Source organism: Chanodichthys erythropterus, chromosome 8 (genome assembly GCF_024489055.1).
Source record: "Chanodichthys erythropterus isolate Z2021 chromosome 8, ASM2448905v1, whole genome shotgun sequence".
Lineage (NCBI taxonomy): Eukaryota > Metazoa > Chordata > Actinopteri > Cypriniformes > Xenocyprididae > Chanodichthys > Chanodichthys erythropterus.
In genome coordinates, this window is record NC_090228.1 from 1,961,516 (window position 1) to 1,976,783 (window position 15,268).

The 15,268-nt window shown below is 37.9% G+C and overlaps 1 protein-coding gene across 6 annotated transcripts; it reads left to right on the forward strand.

Moving 5' to 3' along the window:
* The first annotated feature begins 1,227 nt into the window (after positions 1–1,227).
* scaf11 (SR-related CTD-associated factor 11) lies at positions 1,228–15,032 on the forward strand. 6 transcript variants are annotated; one of them, XM_067391382.1, is made up of 15 exons: positions 1,228–1,407; positions 1,763–1,823; positions 1,979–2,124; positions 5,354–5,431; positions 5,520–5,599; positions 5,679–5,749; positions 6,575–6,609; positions 6,700–6,800; positions 7,388–7,504; positions 9,023–9,096; positions 9,223–11,481; positions 12,257–12,582; positions 12,797–12,973; positions 13,063–13,185; positions 14,303–15,032. In XM_067391382.1, exons 2-15 carry the CDS (start codon positions 1,802–1,804, stop codon positions 14,411–14,413), a joined length of 3,720 nt encoding a protein of 1,239 aa, XP_067247483.1. In that variant the 5' UTR covers positions 1,228–1,407; positions 1,763–1,801; the 3' UTR covers positions 14,414–15,032. The 6 variants fall into 6 exon arrangements, with proteins under 6 accessions (XP_067247483.1, XP_067247485.1, XP_067247486.1 ...); XM_067391384.1 differs by having other exon boundaries at positions 13,066–13,185; XM_067391385.1 differs by having other exon boundaries at positions 12,800–12,973.
* Positions 15,033–15,268: the final 236 nt, after the last annotated feature.

Genomic DNA, 15,268 nt, shown 5'->3' on the forward strand with positions numbered 1-15,268 from the left:
ATAACCGAAATCGTTACTTGGCTGTTTTGATATATAGTTTGCATTATAAAGTGTCATCACACAATCTTTTGAACTTAAAGACTTTAAGCTGACATCAGTAATCAAATTTACTCTTTAGGCACACACTAATGTGACGGACACTCACTTCGAACTCAACGAACGTTAGAAAGATTATTCGATAGAAAAGAAACTCCGGAGAACTATACGTCATCATCATTAACATAATAACATTCCCCGTAGGGGAGGATCAACGCGCAGTGACGTAATCTCTCATTGGTCAGATATTCAGTCATTTATGTTTAAGGAACCAATCTGCTCTATTTATAATTTAAAAATTGAATGATGATATAAAAACATCGAAATTACGAAATAATTTGTCATAACTATGACTTATTATTTCGTAATTTCGACTTTTTATGTCGAAATTACATTTTAAAAAATCGTCTGGTGGAATTTTTTCATTAAAAAATCCACCAGAGGATTTTTTTTAATGTAATTTTAAAAGGGCGTTCCTTTTAAAAGTTTTTTAAACCGTTTTCAATTAACATTAAACAAAGTTATTAAAAACGTAAAACACCCACAAAAAAAGACGAATAAAACAAGAAAAAAAATATCGAAACCAATTTCCGACAAATAAGAAAAAATAATGCTTTTGTAAATCATAATAATGACATAAAAGTCCTATTTTTGACATGCTAAGTCATATATATAAGAATTTAGTCGGAATTGTGACTTTTTATTGTCATGATTTCGACTTTTTATCTCAATAGTATGACTTTTAAAGTCTCAATTTTCATCCCGACTTTCATCTTATATATATGACCTAGTGTGTCAAAAATAGGACTTTTATGTCGTTATTATGATTTACAAAAGCATTATTTTTTCTTATTTGACGGAAATTGGCTTCCATATATATATATATATATATATATATATATATATATATATATATATATATATATATATATATATATATATATATATATATATATATATATATATATATATATTTGTGTGTGTGTGTGTGTGTGTGACGTTTAATCATTTTGTTTAACGTTAATTGAAAACGGTTTTAAAAAACTTTTAAAAGGAGCGCCCTCTGGTGGATTTTTTTCATTTTTCAGAATAATGTTCATCATCCGCCGTTCTACTGAATTTTACTTCAGCGAACCTTAAACCCTACGTGATGACGCGATGAGTCTCCCATCATGCCCCTTTGCAGCGCCCCACAGCGGTGAAGAGGCGGAACTGCAGCCTCTGACCCACATGTGGCCGGGCGCCTTTAAATCTATCGCAATTACGAGCTCAAGTGCTCATGAAAGTGCACGAAAAGTGTATGTTTTAGCGCTAAGGATCGTCCTGCGTGCTATTATATGATCTGAAGCCCGTGGAGCGACGCGCGCGGAGGTGAGTGCGCTAATGACAGCAGATGCTAACACAGCTAGCCGCGTCACACTGATAAACAAGAGTCTGAACTTATAAACGGGACATGTAAACATCTCTGTATGTGTCTAGGTGTGTTATTCTTATTAATTATTCATGTGGGACGGATTTAAATGAGTATAAAACGCTCTAAAGGCCTCTGTTATCGCTAAAGACTGCTAATGAACAACTCAAACTTCAGCTGTGCTGAGACAGAGAGAGGGAGTAAATAAACAGAGCAAATAAAGACACAGTGACTGAGTTACGCTGTCATTATGATGATGTTCATGTATCTGAATCTGTGCTTTATTATGTTTCTACTTTAAATGTGCTGGTATAGTAAATCAGGGCTCGGAGCTGCTGTGACCCGGAGCCAAAGATGCAAGAGGGGCCAGGAAAGGGTGAGTTGGGCTTTATGCTCATCTACTTCACACACACTGAAGTGAACAGGGCTTATGGACTGAGCTGTTGAATTTGACTGGAATGCACTGCATGTTTTATTGTGGTTGCATTTTGTTGAAGCTTTTTTAGTAAAATTGAGTTTGTGATTTTTCAGGTGGGCAGAACTCAGAGGGCAGTTTGGAGGATGAGGAGGATCAGCGGTGCCCGATCTGTCTGAACCGTCCCAGACGGACGGATAGAGCCGTGCCGGACTGCTGCAGACACGTCTACTGCTCGGCCTGCATCCTCCGCTGGGCTCAGGTCAGCTGTCAGATATAAAACACTTCCACATACTCTATTTGTGTGTGTGTGTGTGTGTGTGTGTGTGTGTGTGTGTGTGTGTGTGTGTGTGTGTGTGTGTGTTATTATATATTCACATACATACACACACATAAACTACTGGTCTGAATTTTCAGCATCATTACTTCAGTCTTCAGTGTCACATGATCCCTCAGAAATCATTCTAATATGATGATTTGATGCTCAAGAAACATTTCTTAAGCACCATTCAAAAGATTTAAAAAAAAATAAATAAAATTTAAGTAGAAAGAAAATACTTTTATTCAGCAAGGACACATCAAATTAATTAAAATTGACATTATATAGATAATGTAGATACATTTATAAAGATTTCTGATTTTTTTTTAAAGATTAGAAAAAAAAACTGTTCTTTTGAACTTTCTATTTATCAAATAATCCTTAAAAAATGAATACAAAAAAAAAATCACAATTTTAAGCTGTGGCATATGTTTAAAGACACAATTTATACTGTGGAAAGTTATTTCTATAAATTAGCCCCTAAATACTATTTTGAAAATATTTAGTTTACATCGTTACATATTTTTTTTTATACTCATTATAGTACTATACTAGGGTTGCACGGTGTACCGGTACTACGGTAGTATCGCGATACTAAAGCTTCAAAATACTGGCGATGCCATTGTATTTTTCAAACGGTAGTATCGTCAGTACCGTAAGGAATGTTGTATGTGTGGCAGGTACACTTCAATTGAACATGCATGCCTGCAAAAACATTACAAGAGACTGCCGTTGACTGTCTGCTGTGCCCTGTGTAGTAAATGCTCTGTAGAATTAGCGCCTTATTGTTTCCTGATGCTTCAGTTCATTTTGCAATGAGATAAAGTTGCGCTTGCACGTTGTTGTTGTCATTTAATCTGGAAGAATGGTCTGAAATTCACTTAATTAACATCATAAAATCTTTATATAAGACTGAATTCTCGCAGTTTTCCGTTGCTCATTTGGCCACTTCTGGAAAAGATTAAATAGTTTGTTTCTAGAAACACGACAAACACGATTCAGACAAATGCAATTCCATTCATCAATAAGTTATAGCGGGTTTGCTCTCGGTTCTTATCAATCATACCAATCGTGATTTTTTAATTATAAATGTAATATATGTTTTAATATAGGCTACATAGCCTACTGCTCTCCAGTCAGGGTTAAATATTTCAAGATAGGCTGGCAAAAATGCTCCTGATAGTTCGTGACACGAGCAAGAGCGCTGTTTTTGTTTCGTTTCTAAATGAATCTGTTTTTGAACAAATTGGGCGAGTCACTGACTCACTAATCCATTCATTAAGAAAGTCATTTGCTTCGTTCCTGAATGAATCAGCCGTTTTGAACGAATCGGTTGAATGGTTCATTGACTTGATCATTAACACTTGCTGCCACCTACTAGCGACTTTAGTCTCCCATCTAAAAGTAGGTCTATTCTATCATTTTTTTCCGCCAACATTTTTATTTCTATATTCAAATTTTATATTTGAAACATTAATATCATAACATTATTTATGCAATTGTAATTGAAGTGTAAATGCATAAATGTTACATCGTAATGTCAGTTCATACAGCTTCTGTGCAGTGCTAAGATGAATTTTGTTTACAATGATTCATTTGATTGGTAATAAAAGCCTGTTATTCATTCTCATTAATGAAGTAGGCTATTCAGAGAAAAATCTGGTCTGTTTTCATGTTTTTTATGAAAGTTTGGTTCATTTTGTATACTGCATGGTATCGCGATACTACTTGGTATCGTGATACTTCAGCTGGTATAGTATCGTAAGACATTTTTATGGTATCGTGACAACCCTATACTATACTGTTAGATACTTTATTATTATATATTTATTTATGCATTCATTCGTGCATTTATTTACATTAAATCTGTTTTTGTATAATTTATTTTAATCAAAGTTTTTATTTATTTTTTTAAATTAAGTGCAGCCTTGGTCAATATAAGAGTCTTCTTTAGAGAACTTAAAAAAAAATCCAAACTTTTAACCAGTAGTGTGTGTGTGTATATATATATATATATATATATATATATATATATATATATATATATATATATATATATATATATATATATATATATATAATATATATAATATATATAATATATATAATATATATATATATTTAAGGGTGTAACGGTACACAGAAGTCACAGTTTGGTACGTACCTTGGCTTTGTAGTCACGTTTTGGTTTGGTACAATTTCAGTACAATAGGAAAAATTGGTCACACTTAACTATGACTTTTGCCTCAATAAACCCCTAATTACTGCTTATTAATAGTTAGTAAGGTAGTTGTTAATAAAGTAGGATTATGGAATATAGAATATAGTCATGCAGAATAAGACACATTAATATGTGCTTTATAAGTACTAATAAACAGCCAATATTCTAGTAATAAGCATGCTAATAGTTAATAGTGAAAATTGGACCCTAATCTGACCCTAAAGTGTTACCGGACAAAGGAACAAATCCACAATGCTAGGTTTCTTTTCATTTATTTTGAACACAGTAGTACAAATCAGTTTGTTCCACCCAGCAGCATTCAGTCCCCTAGTTAGTACAGTACAGCTTACTTTAGTGTATTAAGCACTAAGCATTAAACAGAATACACATAGGTCATATTTTTTTGCAGGGTGATAAAAAACAAAAGGTATTTGGTCACAATCAGCTACAAAACTGAAAAGCATCTTGTGTTATAAAAGTACAAAAGTATTTCCAACTATTCAAACTACTTAAACATTCAAGCTTCAGCCCAACCCTCCTATACTCAATTTTTTGCCTTCCGCTCCAGTTGAATGCGCGAGCCTTTCAAAGTATTCTGCTTTGTTCATGAGCGCAGAAAGCTGCAGTCAACGTATGTGCACTACCTAGTGGACTTTGTGTTCAAGGGCTCAAGTCATTCGCATATGCACTGTTCTTCTTCTTCGGCTCTTTTTCCTGTTGTGGTGGTTGGCAAACAGCATTGTATTACCGCTCGCGCCCCATTCTGGATTGGAGTGTGGATTGCCTGTAACTGGCTGCATGAACCGAACTGTGACATCCATACCGTACGATTCGGGACGAATACATTACCGCAACATCCCTAATATTTATAGATCAGTGACAGCTTTAACAGCCTGTATGATCTGTGTACTACATACTGTAATGTGTGATGATGTGTGTGATGGACTACAGATGGTTCAGTCCTGCCCAGTGGACCGCAGACCCTTCAGTGCGATCTACCTGCAGGGCTCCTCGCAGCAGTTCATCAAGGTCAGATGTCCTCCTGATGTCCTGTATGTCTCTGTAAGAGCCTCTGATTCCTGATGAAACTCAGCTGATCTTCTTCTCTGCGTTTCAGCTTCCAGTGAAGGCGCTCAGACTGTCAGAGCTGCGCGCGTGCTGCAGTCAGGATGGTCAACGGATACGCCGCGTCTCTGTGTAAGTGCTGCGTGGCTGCGTTTGCATGTTCATTTTAATGTTCATCTGATTATTTAATAGTTAATTGTGTCGTTAACAGGGCAGAGACAGGAACTCTGGAGAGAACACAAGAGAAAAGAGCTAATGCCAAACAGAAATGTCACAGAAAAGGTATGTGCTTAAATATTGATTCCTGACTTATTTATGAGGTGCTTATGTTATATTTCAATATGAAACACTTATTCCAGGTTAAATTCAACTTAAGTTCTCTTGATTTAATGGAAAGTACTTTGGACTTGTCATATAATAATATTTTAATGCATTATTAGGAATAAACATGAACATAAATTACTGTTAATGTGAATTTCAGCTTGAAATCTTATTAAGTATTGGTATATGTAATGTGTAGGTTGCAAAAGATAATTTTTGTTTTATTCTGGTACTGCACAATATAAGTTTTCACTTCTCTTTCACAAAGTTAGAGACCTGTTGAAATTGCCACAGATGTTGTCGGGAGATCAAGTTGCATAAACAAGAATATTGCCTGTTGAAACGACTCTCATTAGATTATGTTTGAGGTAGAGCTGCATGATTAACCATTAAAAAACAGAATGAATCAACCTTTGAAAGTAACTTGACGCTTCAAATGAAGATCAGTTGCGTCGTTACACCAGTAGGTGGCGAGAAGTGACTGTTAAAAACTGTATTTGTCATTGAATCGTTCATTCAAGAGATTTGTTCAAAAACGCTGATTCGTCCAGTAGTTTTTTTTATTTTTTTTATTTTTTTATTGAAGGTAACATTGGGTACAAACGTGTAAAACCATCAATATACAAACAAATATTTATACAGACATACCATGATTCGTCCAGTAGTGAAACAAGTGAAGTCTTAATGGGTGAGTCATTGAATCAGTAATGAAAGAAACAGGTGAAGTCTTTGAGAGAGTCATTGAAAATAATATTTCCAAAATAAATGTCTTTTATTCCCCGGCAGGTGACTCGGATGCATCTATGGATAAAAACAGAAAGGTTAGTATTGGGCTAATGTATTCCTGCTTTTGGTCTCATTTATTGCATATGGATTAAACAGGAAGTGTTAAGCAGTGTTTATGTGTGCAGGTGAGGAGAGACTCATGCCACTCTCTTCTGCTCACTCAGCATTTTCACCCATCACTGCCCAGCCAGCAGGGAGCCACATTCGGCACGCTGACGCAGATCGTGTAAGTGCACACTGACCTGACGGCAGAGCATCATGTGCTTTCTGTTTCTTTTTTGACTGAACAGTGTCTCTTGGATGGACCTATTATCTTTCTTTAGTGTGTAATGTTGCTGTTTGAGCATGAAAAGATCTGCAAAGTCCCTCCAGCAGGAGTTATTTTCCATATCAGTGTCACTGTTTCTGAACTTCCCGAAACGCCTCCATTGTAGTTCTTCCGGGAATGAACACGTCACAATATTCCTCATTTAAATAATTCCAGCCCAAAATAAGTTAGTAGTGTGTTGAAACTGGTGGTTATGGTAAGGGGCGGGACATTTCCAAAACACGCTCGAAGCACGTGACCAATCAACACACTGCTCCAGCTGACCAATCAGAGCACATTGTGCTTTTCAGAAGGAGGGGCTTCATAGAAACAGGAACTAAACAGAGCGTTACTGACAGACTGTGAGTAGAGGAGCTGCAACAATGGAGAATATGAGGAAAATAATAAACAGTCAAGCAGGAAAACCAGTTCTAGTAGAGCACAAAAACAACATCAAGACTAGAAGGTTAAAGTGTTTTGTTTGTTGTTTCTGTCTTGCACTGTAGGGCAGGATCTGTTGATGTTTGTGAGGAGGGGCCAGATGTTGTTCAGTGGAGGAGATTAGAAAGAAAACGCAGATGGCTTCCTGCCTCTGTACCTGTCCTCTCTACAGGTGTGCCCAGGTGAGGAACATGTCTGTTTACTGAGAATCTGATGCATGGTGCACTCAAAAACAGCAAGAACTGCTGAAACCTCCAGTTTGAATCTCATTGCACCCATGATGTTAAGATGATCTCTTCCTGTTTATTAGGGGAGTTCGACTTTATTCTGATTCGGCTTTTGTTTTGAAACTACATTTTTTTTTTTGTTGGTCAATTGTAGTACTTTGTTTTATAGGTGTAAATGAGAATATAAATTTAGTATTTGTATTATTTAGCTCAGGGGCGCCTGCAGGATTTTATCTCAGGGTACACACAGAACTAAATCCTTTTTTTTTGTTTTTTTTGTCCACAAAAAAACGATTAAATCACTCAGTGAGTTGGTGGAATCGATCTAATGCTGTACAAATCAAGGGATCCACTGTCTCTTTCATGTTCCCCCCTTAGAAAATCTGATGCACATAACTGCACTCTAATGTGCTTAATGCTTCTTGAATTTTTTGTTTTGTTTTGTTTTTTACGTTGTCTGAGCAGCTTTGTCCCGAAAATATGGATATTGTTTTCAGAGAAACGATCCTCGCATTTTTTCTAGTCAAGTGAAACTTCACTTTGCGTGTGAGAATGTTTGAACCTGAACCCAGACCACTACTATATAGAAGTTCAAGTCCATTTACTAAACATTTTAAATATATAAGCCTGTAGCCTATACTACGTCATCATATGTTCTGTCATAAACTGTATTTACAATAAAATAACAGCACAATTTACTTGCCTCAAAGAGCTCAGTATGCATTAGCATTATGCTATTATTAGAGGCCTAATTATTGTTTTTGTTGATCCATTTCATCTATTGCCAAACTTTAATATGTGAATTATATTATTGAAATAAACACATTTAGCGTCGCCAGGCTTTTGTTTGTGCTTAATCGATAAAACAACGGAATTGCGCACTCGAGTTTATGGGTGCCGTACTTTTTACCTGCCACAAGATGGCGCTGTTTTGACACTCTTGATACTTTGCAGCTTTTCTCTAAATGTTTCGGGAAAGGTTTCAAAGATTTAAGAGGCTTCATTTCTCCATCCCTACTCAATAGTTTTAGGCCTTTTTGCAAATGTTTCAGTCGAATTTAGCTGTTTTAAAGAGCGTTTACTCATTTTGAGCCTGTTTTTAAACATTTACTATCTGTAACATAATTTTTCAAGTGTGGAAAAAACGCCGAAACTAAACTAACCAATCAGATTTCTTTTCACATATCCCTCACGCCCACCCATGGACGCATACACACGTTTGACTTTATAACACACAAACGCACACCTTTATTTATTTTCATTCTCTCTTGCTCTCTTAATATGTCATGAGTGTACGCAAATAGATTTTAATAATCAATTTAAAAATTATGTAAAAAATAAAAACGGCATTAATTAGTGCCCTCTCAAGGTACGCACAGTGCGTACAGCCGTACAACAGCAGGCGCCACTGATTTAGCTGCTATTTGCTTTGTTGTGCATTTTGGGTTATAAACCTTTTTTATTGACTTTTAGGGTGTTACTCCACTCACACCTGCTTCTGTCAGCTGTTTCCGCTTCTCTGAATTTGCTGCTTTCTGCACACACCGGTGAGTTCACTTGATATAGAGTTGTCTGTTTCATTTTAGTTTAATTAGTTTTAGTTAAATTTTTTGCCTCAATTATATTTAGCAATGTTTTTTGTTAACACTTGTTTTGTCTCCCGTGTTTCTTAGTTCCTCATGGAGTAGTTTGTGCCGTCACCTGCCCCAAAGGTGAGGACAGAAAGGGAACCAGGGGTTCTGGGTCAAAGACATCTGTGAAGCCAGCAGAGGCTGTTGCAACCAGACGTTCCTCTCGACACAGTCGCACTGAGGCAGAGGATTCCTCAGCTGCACAGTCGCAAGCGACAGATTCGGACGCCACCTCTTCTACACCACAAACCAGAAACGACACTCATGCTTCTACGAGCAGGGGACAGCAGGGGAACAATCCGAGGTCGGGAGCAAAGAGGAAAGGACGTGCGAAGAAGACGATGGTGGAGAAACATGAGGATGATGAGGTTGGTAATCATGAGGAAGATGGCGTCAATGAGGAAACAGAATCTGAGGAACCAAAAACAGACCAGAAAGCAAGTTCTGATCAGATTGACGACGACCCAGTTGATACGGAGGACAAGATGGAGATGGAGAATGAGACGAGTCCTACTGAGGCCAATAACCAGGAAGAGGAAACGGCAACAGTAGAAGAAATGGAAACTAAGAGTATGGTTGAAGATGAAGACAATCAGATAGTTTCACGAGAAGATGAGGAGGAGGAGGAAGTTGAGACAAATGATTCAGACTCAGTTGAATTGGTGAATGTTCCACCAATAGTGGAGGAAGACTGCCTATCTCTTTCCTCTGCTGATTTGCAAGAGTCTCAGTCGGATTCCCAGGACGTTGAATCATCTCTGCAAGTGGAATCAACAGCTGAACCTCCCACGGTCACTTCGGACCAGATTGCGGATCTGAAACCGGAGCCTGATACCACGGAAGACGAGGCCGACAAGGAGGAATCGATAAGCCTTCCACTTCTCCGAGAGGTTGCGGATCTGGAACCGGAGCCTGACACCACGGAAGACGATTCAGACAAGCAGGAATCGAGTAGCGTTCCACCTCTCCAAGACATTGCGGATCTGGAACCGGAGCCTGAGACCACGGATGATGATTCCGACAAGCAGGAATCGAGTAGCCTTCCAGCTCTCCAAGAGGTTGCAGATCTAAAACCGGAGCCTGACACCACGGAAGACAATGCCAACAAGCAGGAATCCAGTAGCTTTCCACCTCTCCAAGAGGATCAGACTGCTGGTTCGTCTGTTCTTGGAGAGAAAGCTAATTCAGAAACTAAGGACACTAATGCAAGGAGTCCTCAGGACAACACTGACCTCATTCCCATGGAGTGTGATTCTCCTGCATCCGAGAGTGAAGCCCATGCTGCTGAAGCTGAAATAGATCCCAGTGTGAATGTGGCTCAGGCGGCCGATCAAGAGCCCAAGATTGACTGCGGTAAGGAAGCAAAAGGCTCGGACAAGAGGGAACGGGAGGGACGATCCCGCAGGTCTCGCTTTCACTCGCCTACGACCACTTGGTCGCCCACCAGGGAGTCTAAGAATGAGGGCTCACGCAGGTCAAGGTCCCGATCATGGGACCGTAGCCACAAGACCCGATCCACATCTCGGAGCCGCGAGCAGCAAGAGGAAGAGCGGGAAGGCCGGCGGAATCGCAGCCGTAGTCGTAGCAGGGAGCGGAGTCACAGGCGACGTAGTCGTTCCAGAAACAGAAACCGACCGGGACGCCGGAGCCCGTCCCAGGAACGCGCTGATCATGGCGGCCACTCTCCTCGCAAGAGGGAGTCTTGGGGCACGGATGGATGGCGGAGCAGGGGTGGTGGACGAGGTTTCCGCAATTCCAACTGGAGGAACAATGCGGAAAAACCTGGGCATTTGTCAACAAGAGATCCTGTTTCATCCGACAATGGCAACTTCCATGAGGCGTCGCCCGATCGAGGCAGGAGCGAGAACCCGGACTGGGTAAAAGAGAGGGAGAGCCTCTGGCCGGACACTGATGTTCGAAGCGATCCACCTGCAGAGTCCTGGTCTCGGGGTGGCTGGAGCGCCGGACGTGGTAGAGGAGGAGCACACTGGTCGTCCAGCCAACAGAGCGAGCCAGCAGATAATTGGAGGCAACGTTCTTCTTTCTCAGGGACAGCAAATAACACAGATTCTTACAGTCGCTTCAACGAAAACAGAGCCGGAGGGAAGAGAAAAGAGTCTGAGGGTGGTGAGATGGCGATGGATCGTTCAGGGTGGTCGTCGGCGTCGAGCTGGGCCGTGCGGCGAACTCTTCCCGCTGATGTGCAGAACTACTACTCGCGCAGGGACAGAGGCGGCGGCAACAATGCCTGGAACAGACAAGAGGAGGATCAAGCTGTACCAAGTGTCCCAAAACAAGCAGGTCTGTCTTTATCACCAACAAAAAATATTTTCGTATACGATTTGTGTTCAAACCAATTTTTTAGTAATCAACTTTAGTAATCATAAAGCATGTCCAAGTAATTGAAATCATGTAACTTGTACAGCAAATTATTAAATGGTTAACAAAAATTACATTCAATTAGGGCCTCAAAATTTGTTGGGTTTTTTATTTTTACTGAAATGCTGTGGGGGTTTTTTTCGTTTGAATTTTTCTCGATTCCCTTTTAGTGGTTACATTTCCTTAGTAATGAAAAAGAATGTTTAATCAATTGAAATAATAAAATCAGTTTAATCATTTATTTTAAAAAAAACCCTCTGTTCATGAGCGCCACCTAGGCATTGTTTTATGTAACCGCAGCAGCTCTGGACATGTGGCTAAAAGTGTTAATGTTATTGGTTGGTCAGCAGTATTCACAGTACAATGGAAAAGAGATTAAAACACTCTGTTGAAAAAAGATTAAAAAAATCTGTTGAATCTGAATAGACAATTGTTTGTCATTTTCGCATCAGTGTTATTTCTTTAGTCTTATCCTTGAAGCACAAATATGCCGATTTTCAAAAGTGCATTATGGGTATTGAAGATAATGCCACAGCTCTTTTTCTCTAGTCATGTATCTCCAGTTTCAAAGATATTTGCATTTCTATTAACATAGACAGCCAAGTTTAATTATAAGCCCATTTTGCCACTCAAGTTAGACCTCCCTTTTAATATGTTTGGGTCACATTTATTTTCATGTCTGTTTTCCATATTTCAGATCCCCCACAGAATGAGCCAAATGCGCCCTTGGCAACCGAGGCAGTGCCAGCCCTACCACCCACACTGATGCCCCACCAGCTCGGTGTGATGGGGGTCCTCCGTTACCCCATGGGGCATATGCTGCCGAGACCTCCAGCCATGGGTCTGCAGCCTCCTCCTCAGTTCAGTTTGCCCCCTCCAGTGCCAGTACAGCTGCACCCCACTGGGTCACTCCTACAGGTCCCATCCATAGCCGTGCAGGGTCTGCCTCCGCCTCCGCCACCACCTCCACCTGTGCAACAGGGCGGCTTCACCGCAGTACCGCCTGAAAGCCACCTATCTCAGGTGAGCACCAGGGTTATTATCGATAAGTAAAACTAAATCCATAAAAATGTCATTATTTTAAATAGCTGGAATAAAAAAATCACTATATTCGAGATGATTGTGCTGGTAATATAAAATTAAGCAACATTGTACATGTCGGGATTTTAATTTTAATGTTTAATTTGGTGGTTTCCCCTTTTAAGTGCATTTATATATGTGCTAATTATTTTTACAGCAGGTGATGCCCAGTTTTCCTGTACCAGGCAAAGGTTCTTTCAAACCCATGCCAACCAAAGTAGTTGTTGGGCCGCCTCATCCTGTTGGGATGGCCAGTGTGGCCCAGCCGTCCTCCACCACCACCCAACCCGCGACTCACAGTAAGGCCCATGCCGACAGCTCAAAGAAAGAGAAGGCAAGCGATCACGTTCAAGCAAACGGCTCCATGTTAATAATGTCCATATCCTGCACTACACTTCCTAAAATACACTTTTCCCTTTCAAGCAGAAACTGCAGATTCAAGAGCGGGCCATCAATGAGGTGAAAACAGCGATTAAGCCATATTATCAGAGGAATGAAATCAACAAGGACGAATATAAAGAGATTGTACGCAAAGCTGTGGAAAAAGTAAGTTTACATTTTTAGTCAATTCATAGAGTTTATATAATTCACAGTAAAATGTAAACTTTTTTTCTGCATGGAAAACAAATGAGAAATCTTGCCACTGTTGATGGAAAATGTAGTGACCAGCCTTGTTTTTATATTTGATTACATTATAGTAATTATTAATTAATATATTCTATTTATTATATTGATTTTTATATTATATCATTTTATTTTATATTTATTTTTAATATATTTTTTTCTTTTTTAATACATTAATATATATTTTTATATTGTTCTTATTATATTTAATAAAAAATAAAATAAAATTAATCATTTATATATATATATATATATATATATATATATATATATATATATATATATATATATATATATATATATAAATTAAAAATAATATAAAATAAAAAATACAATAAATATAGTATAAATATGTATTATAATTACTATTATGTAATCAAATATAATAATAAAATAATATATATATATATAATATATTTTTATATATATATATATATATATATATATATATATATATATATATATATAAATTTTTTATTTTATTTATTTTTATTATATTTGATTACGTAACAGTAATTATATATTACATATTTATATATTTATTTTATAGTGTTTTTTATTTTGTATTTTTTTATTATAGTAATTATAGTATAATGTTATATATATATATATATATATATATAAAAAATTTACATATTTTTATTATAGTAATTATAGTATATTATAGTTATAATATAATTATTTTATATAATATTTTATATATTTAATTTATATAAAAAAAAAAAAAAAATATATATATATATATATATATATATATATATATATATATATGTGTATATATATATATATATGTGTATATAATTGATTAATTTTTTTTAAATTATTATTATAGTCATATATATTTATTATAGTGATTCTCTTTGCTGCATCTCACGAATCACATTTGCAGCTCTGCATATTCAGTTTGATTTTAGTGTATTATTCATGTTCATGTGCCGTCTCTAAGTGTCAGCATAATGTTTACTCAAATGATGAATTTTGCACACGGGGCTTCATATGCATGTCTTCATACGCACGCATGTCTTGCTCTTTCTCTCAGGTGTGCCACAGCAAGAGTGGCGAGGTGAATGCAGACAAAGTGGCCAACCTGGTGAAAGCGTACGTCGACAAATACAAACGCATCCGCAAAAGCAAATCCGAGAAGAGCTGAGGGTCGCTGTTCTGCTGACTGCACAAGTGCAATTCCTCCACCGCGGTGTCACTGACTGGAGCCGTTCTTAACACATTTGCATACAAGAATGAAGATTTTTCTAGAGATGACATATTTTGTTTAATTTGGATTTGATATAGTGCAAATGCCCTTTATTGGATTGTGTCTTATGGGTGTATGTGTGTGTGTGTATGGGGCAGAGGGGGTTAAGGTCTGTAATGGTGTCGCTATAATTGCATTTTGCTTCTAAGTTTAAAGTAGCAAAGCAAATGATTAAGGCAAATGATTCAAGTGGTACGACTGGACCTGTCCTGTCTCTCTCTCTCTCTCTCTCTTTCAGTAGTCAATATTTGGACCTGAACTTTTCCCTTTAGAAGCATCGAAACAATCTGGAGTACATGTGCATTAGCTTTATTATTCCCTGCAGAAGCTGAATGTGTGTGTCTGAGTGTGTGTGTGATTCAGTCATAATCTTACGTGGAAAGAACACGGGTAGTTTGTTGGTGAGCTGAGATGATTTTGTTGTTATCAGGTTATCAGTCCTGTACTTCTGTTTATGCAGTTCAATCACTGTGTCTGTTTACCCTCCCAGAAGCAATGAAATAAACCAGCTCCCTGAATCCCGTCCTGTGTCGATTTACTGCATTCAGTCTTTACAGAGTCAAATCAGAGCATCACACTCTCATCAACCTTAATTAAGGGGCTTGTTAACTTATGCAAAGTTGGAAAGTTATGGCTCTCAAAAAGAATGGCTGCGTCCAAAATCACATACTTCTCTAGTTTATAGTAGGTGAAAAACAGTATGTTGTGAGTAGAATGTATCCAAATTCACAGTACTGTCAAAAAGTCCCCAGA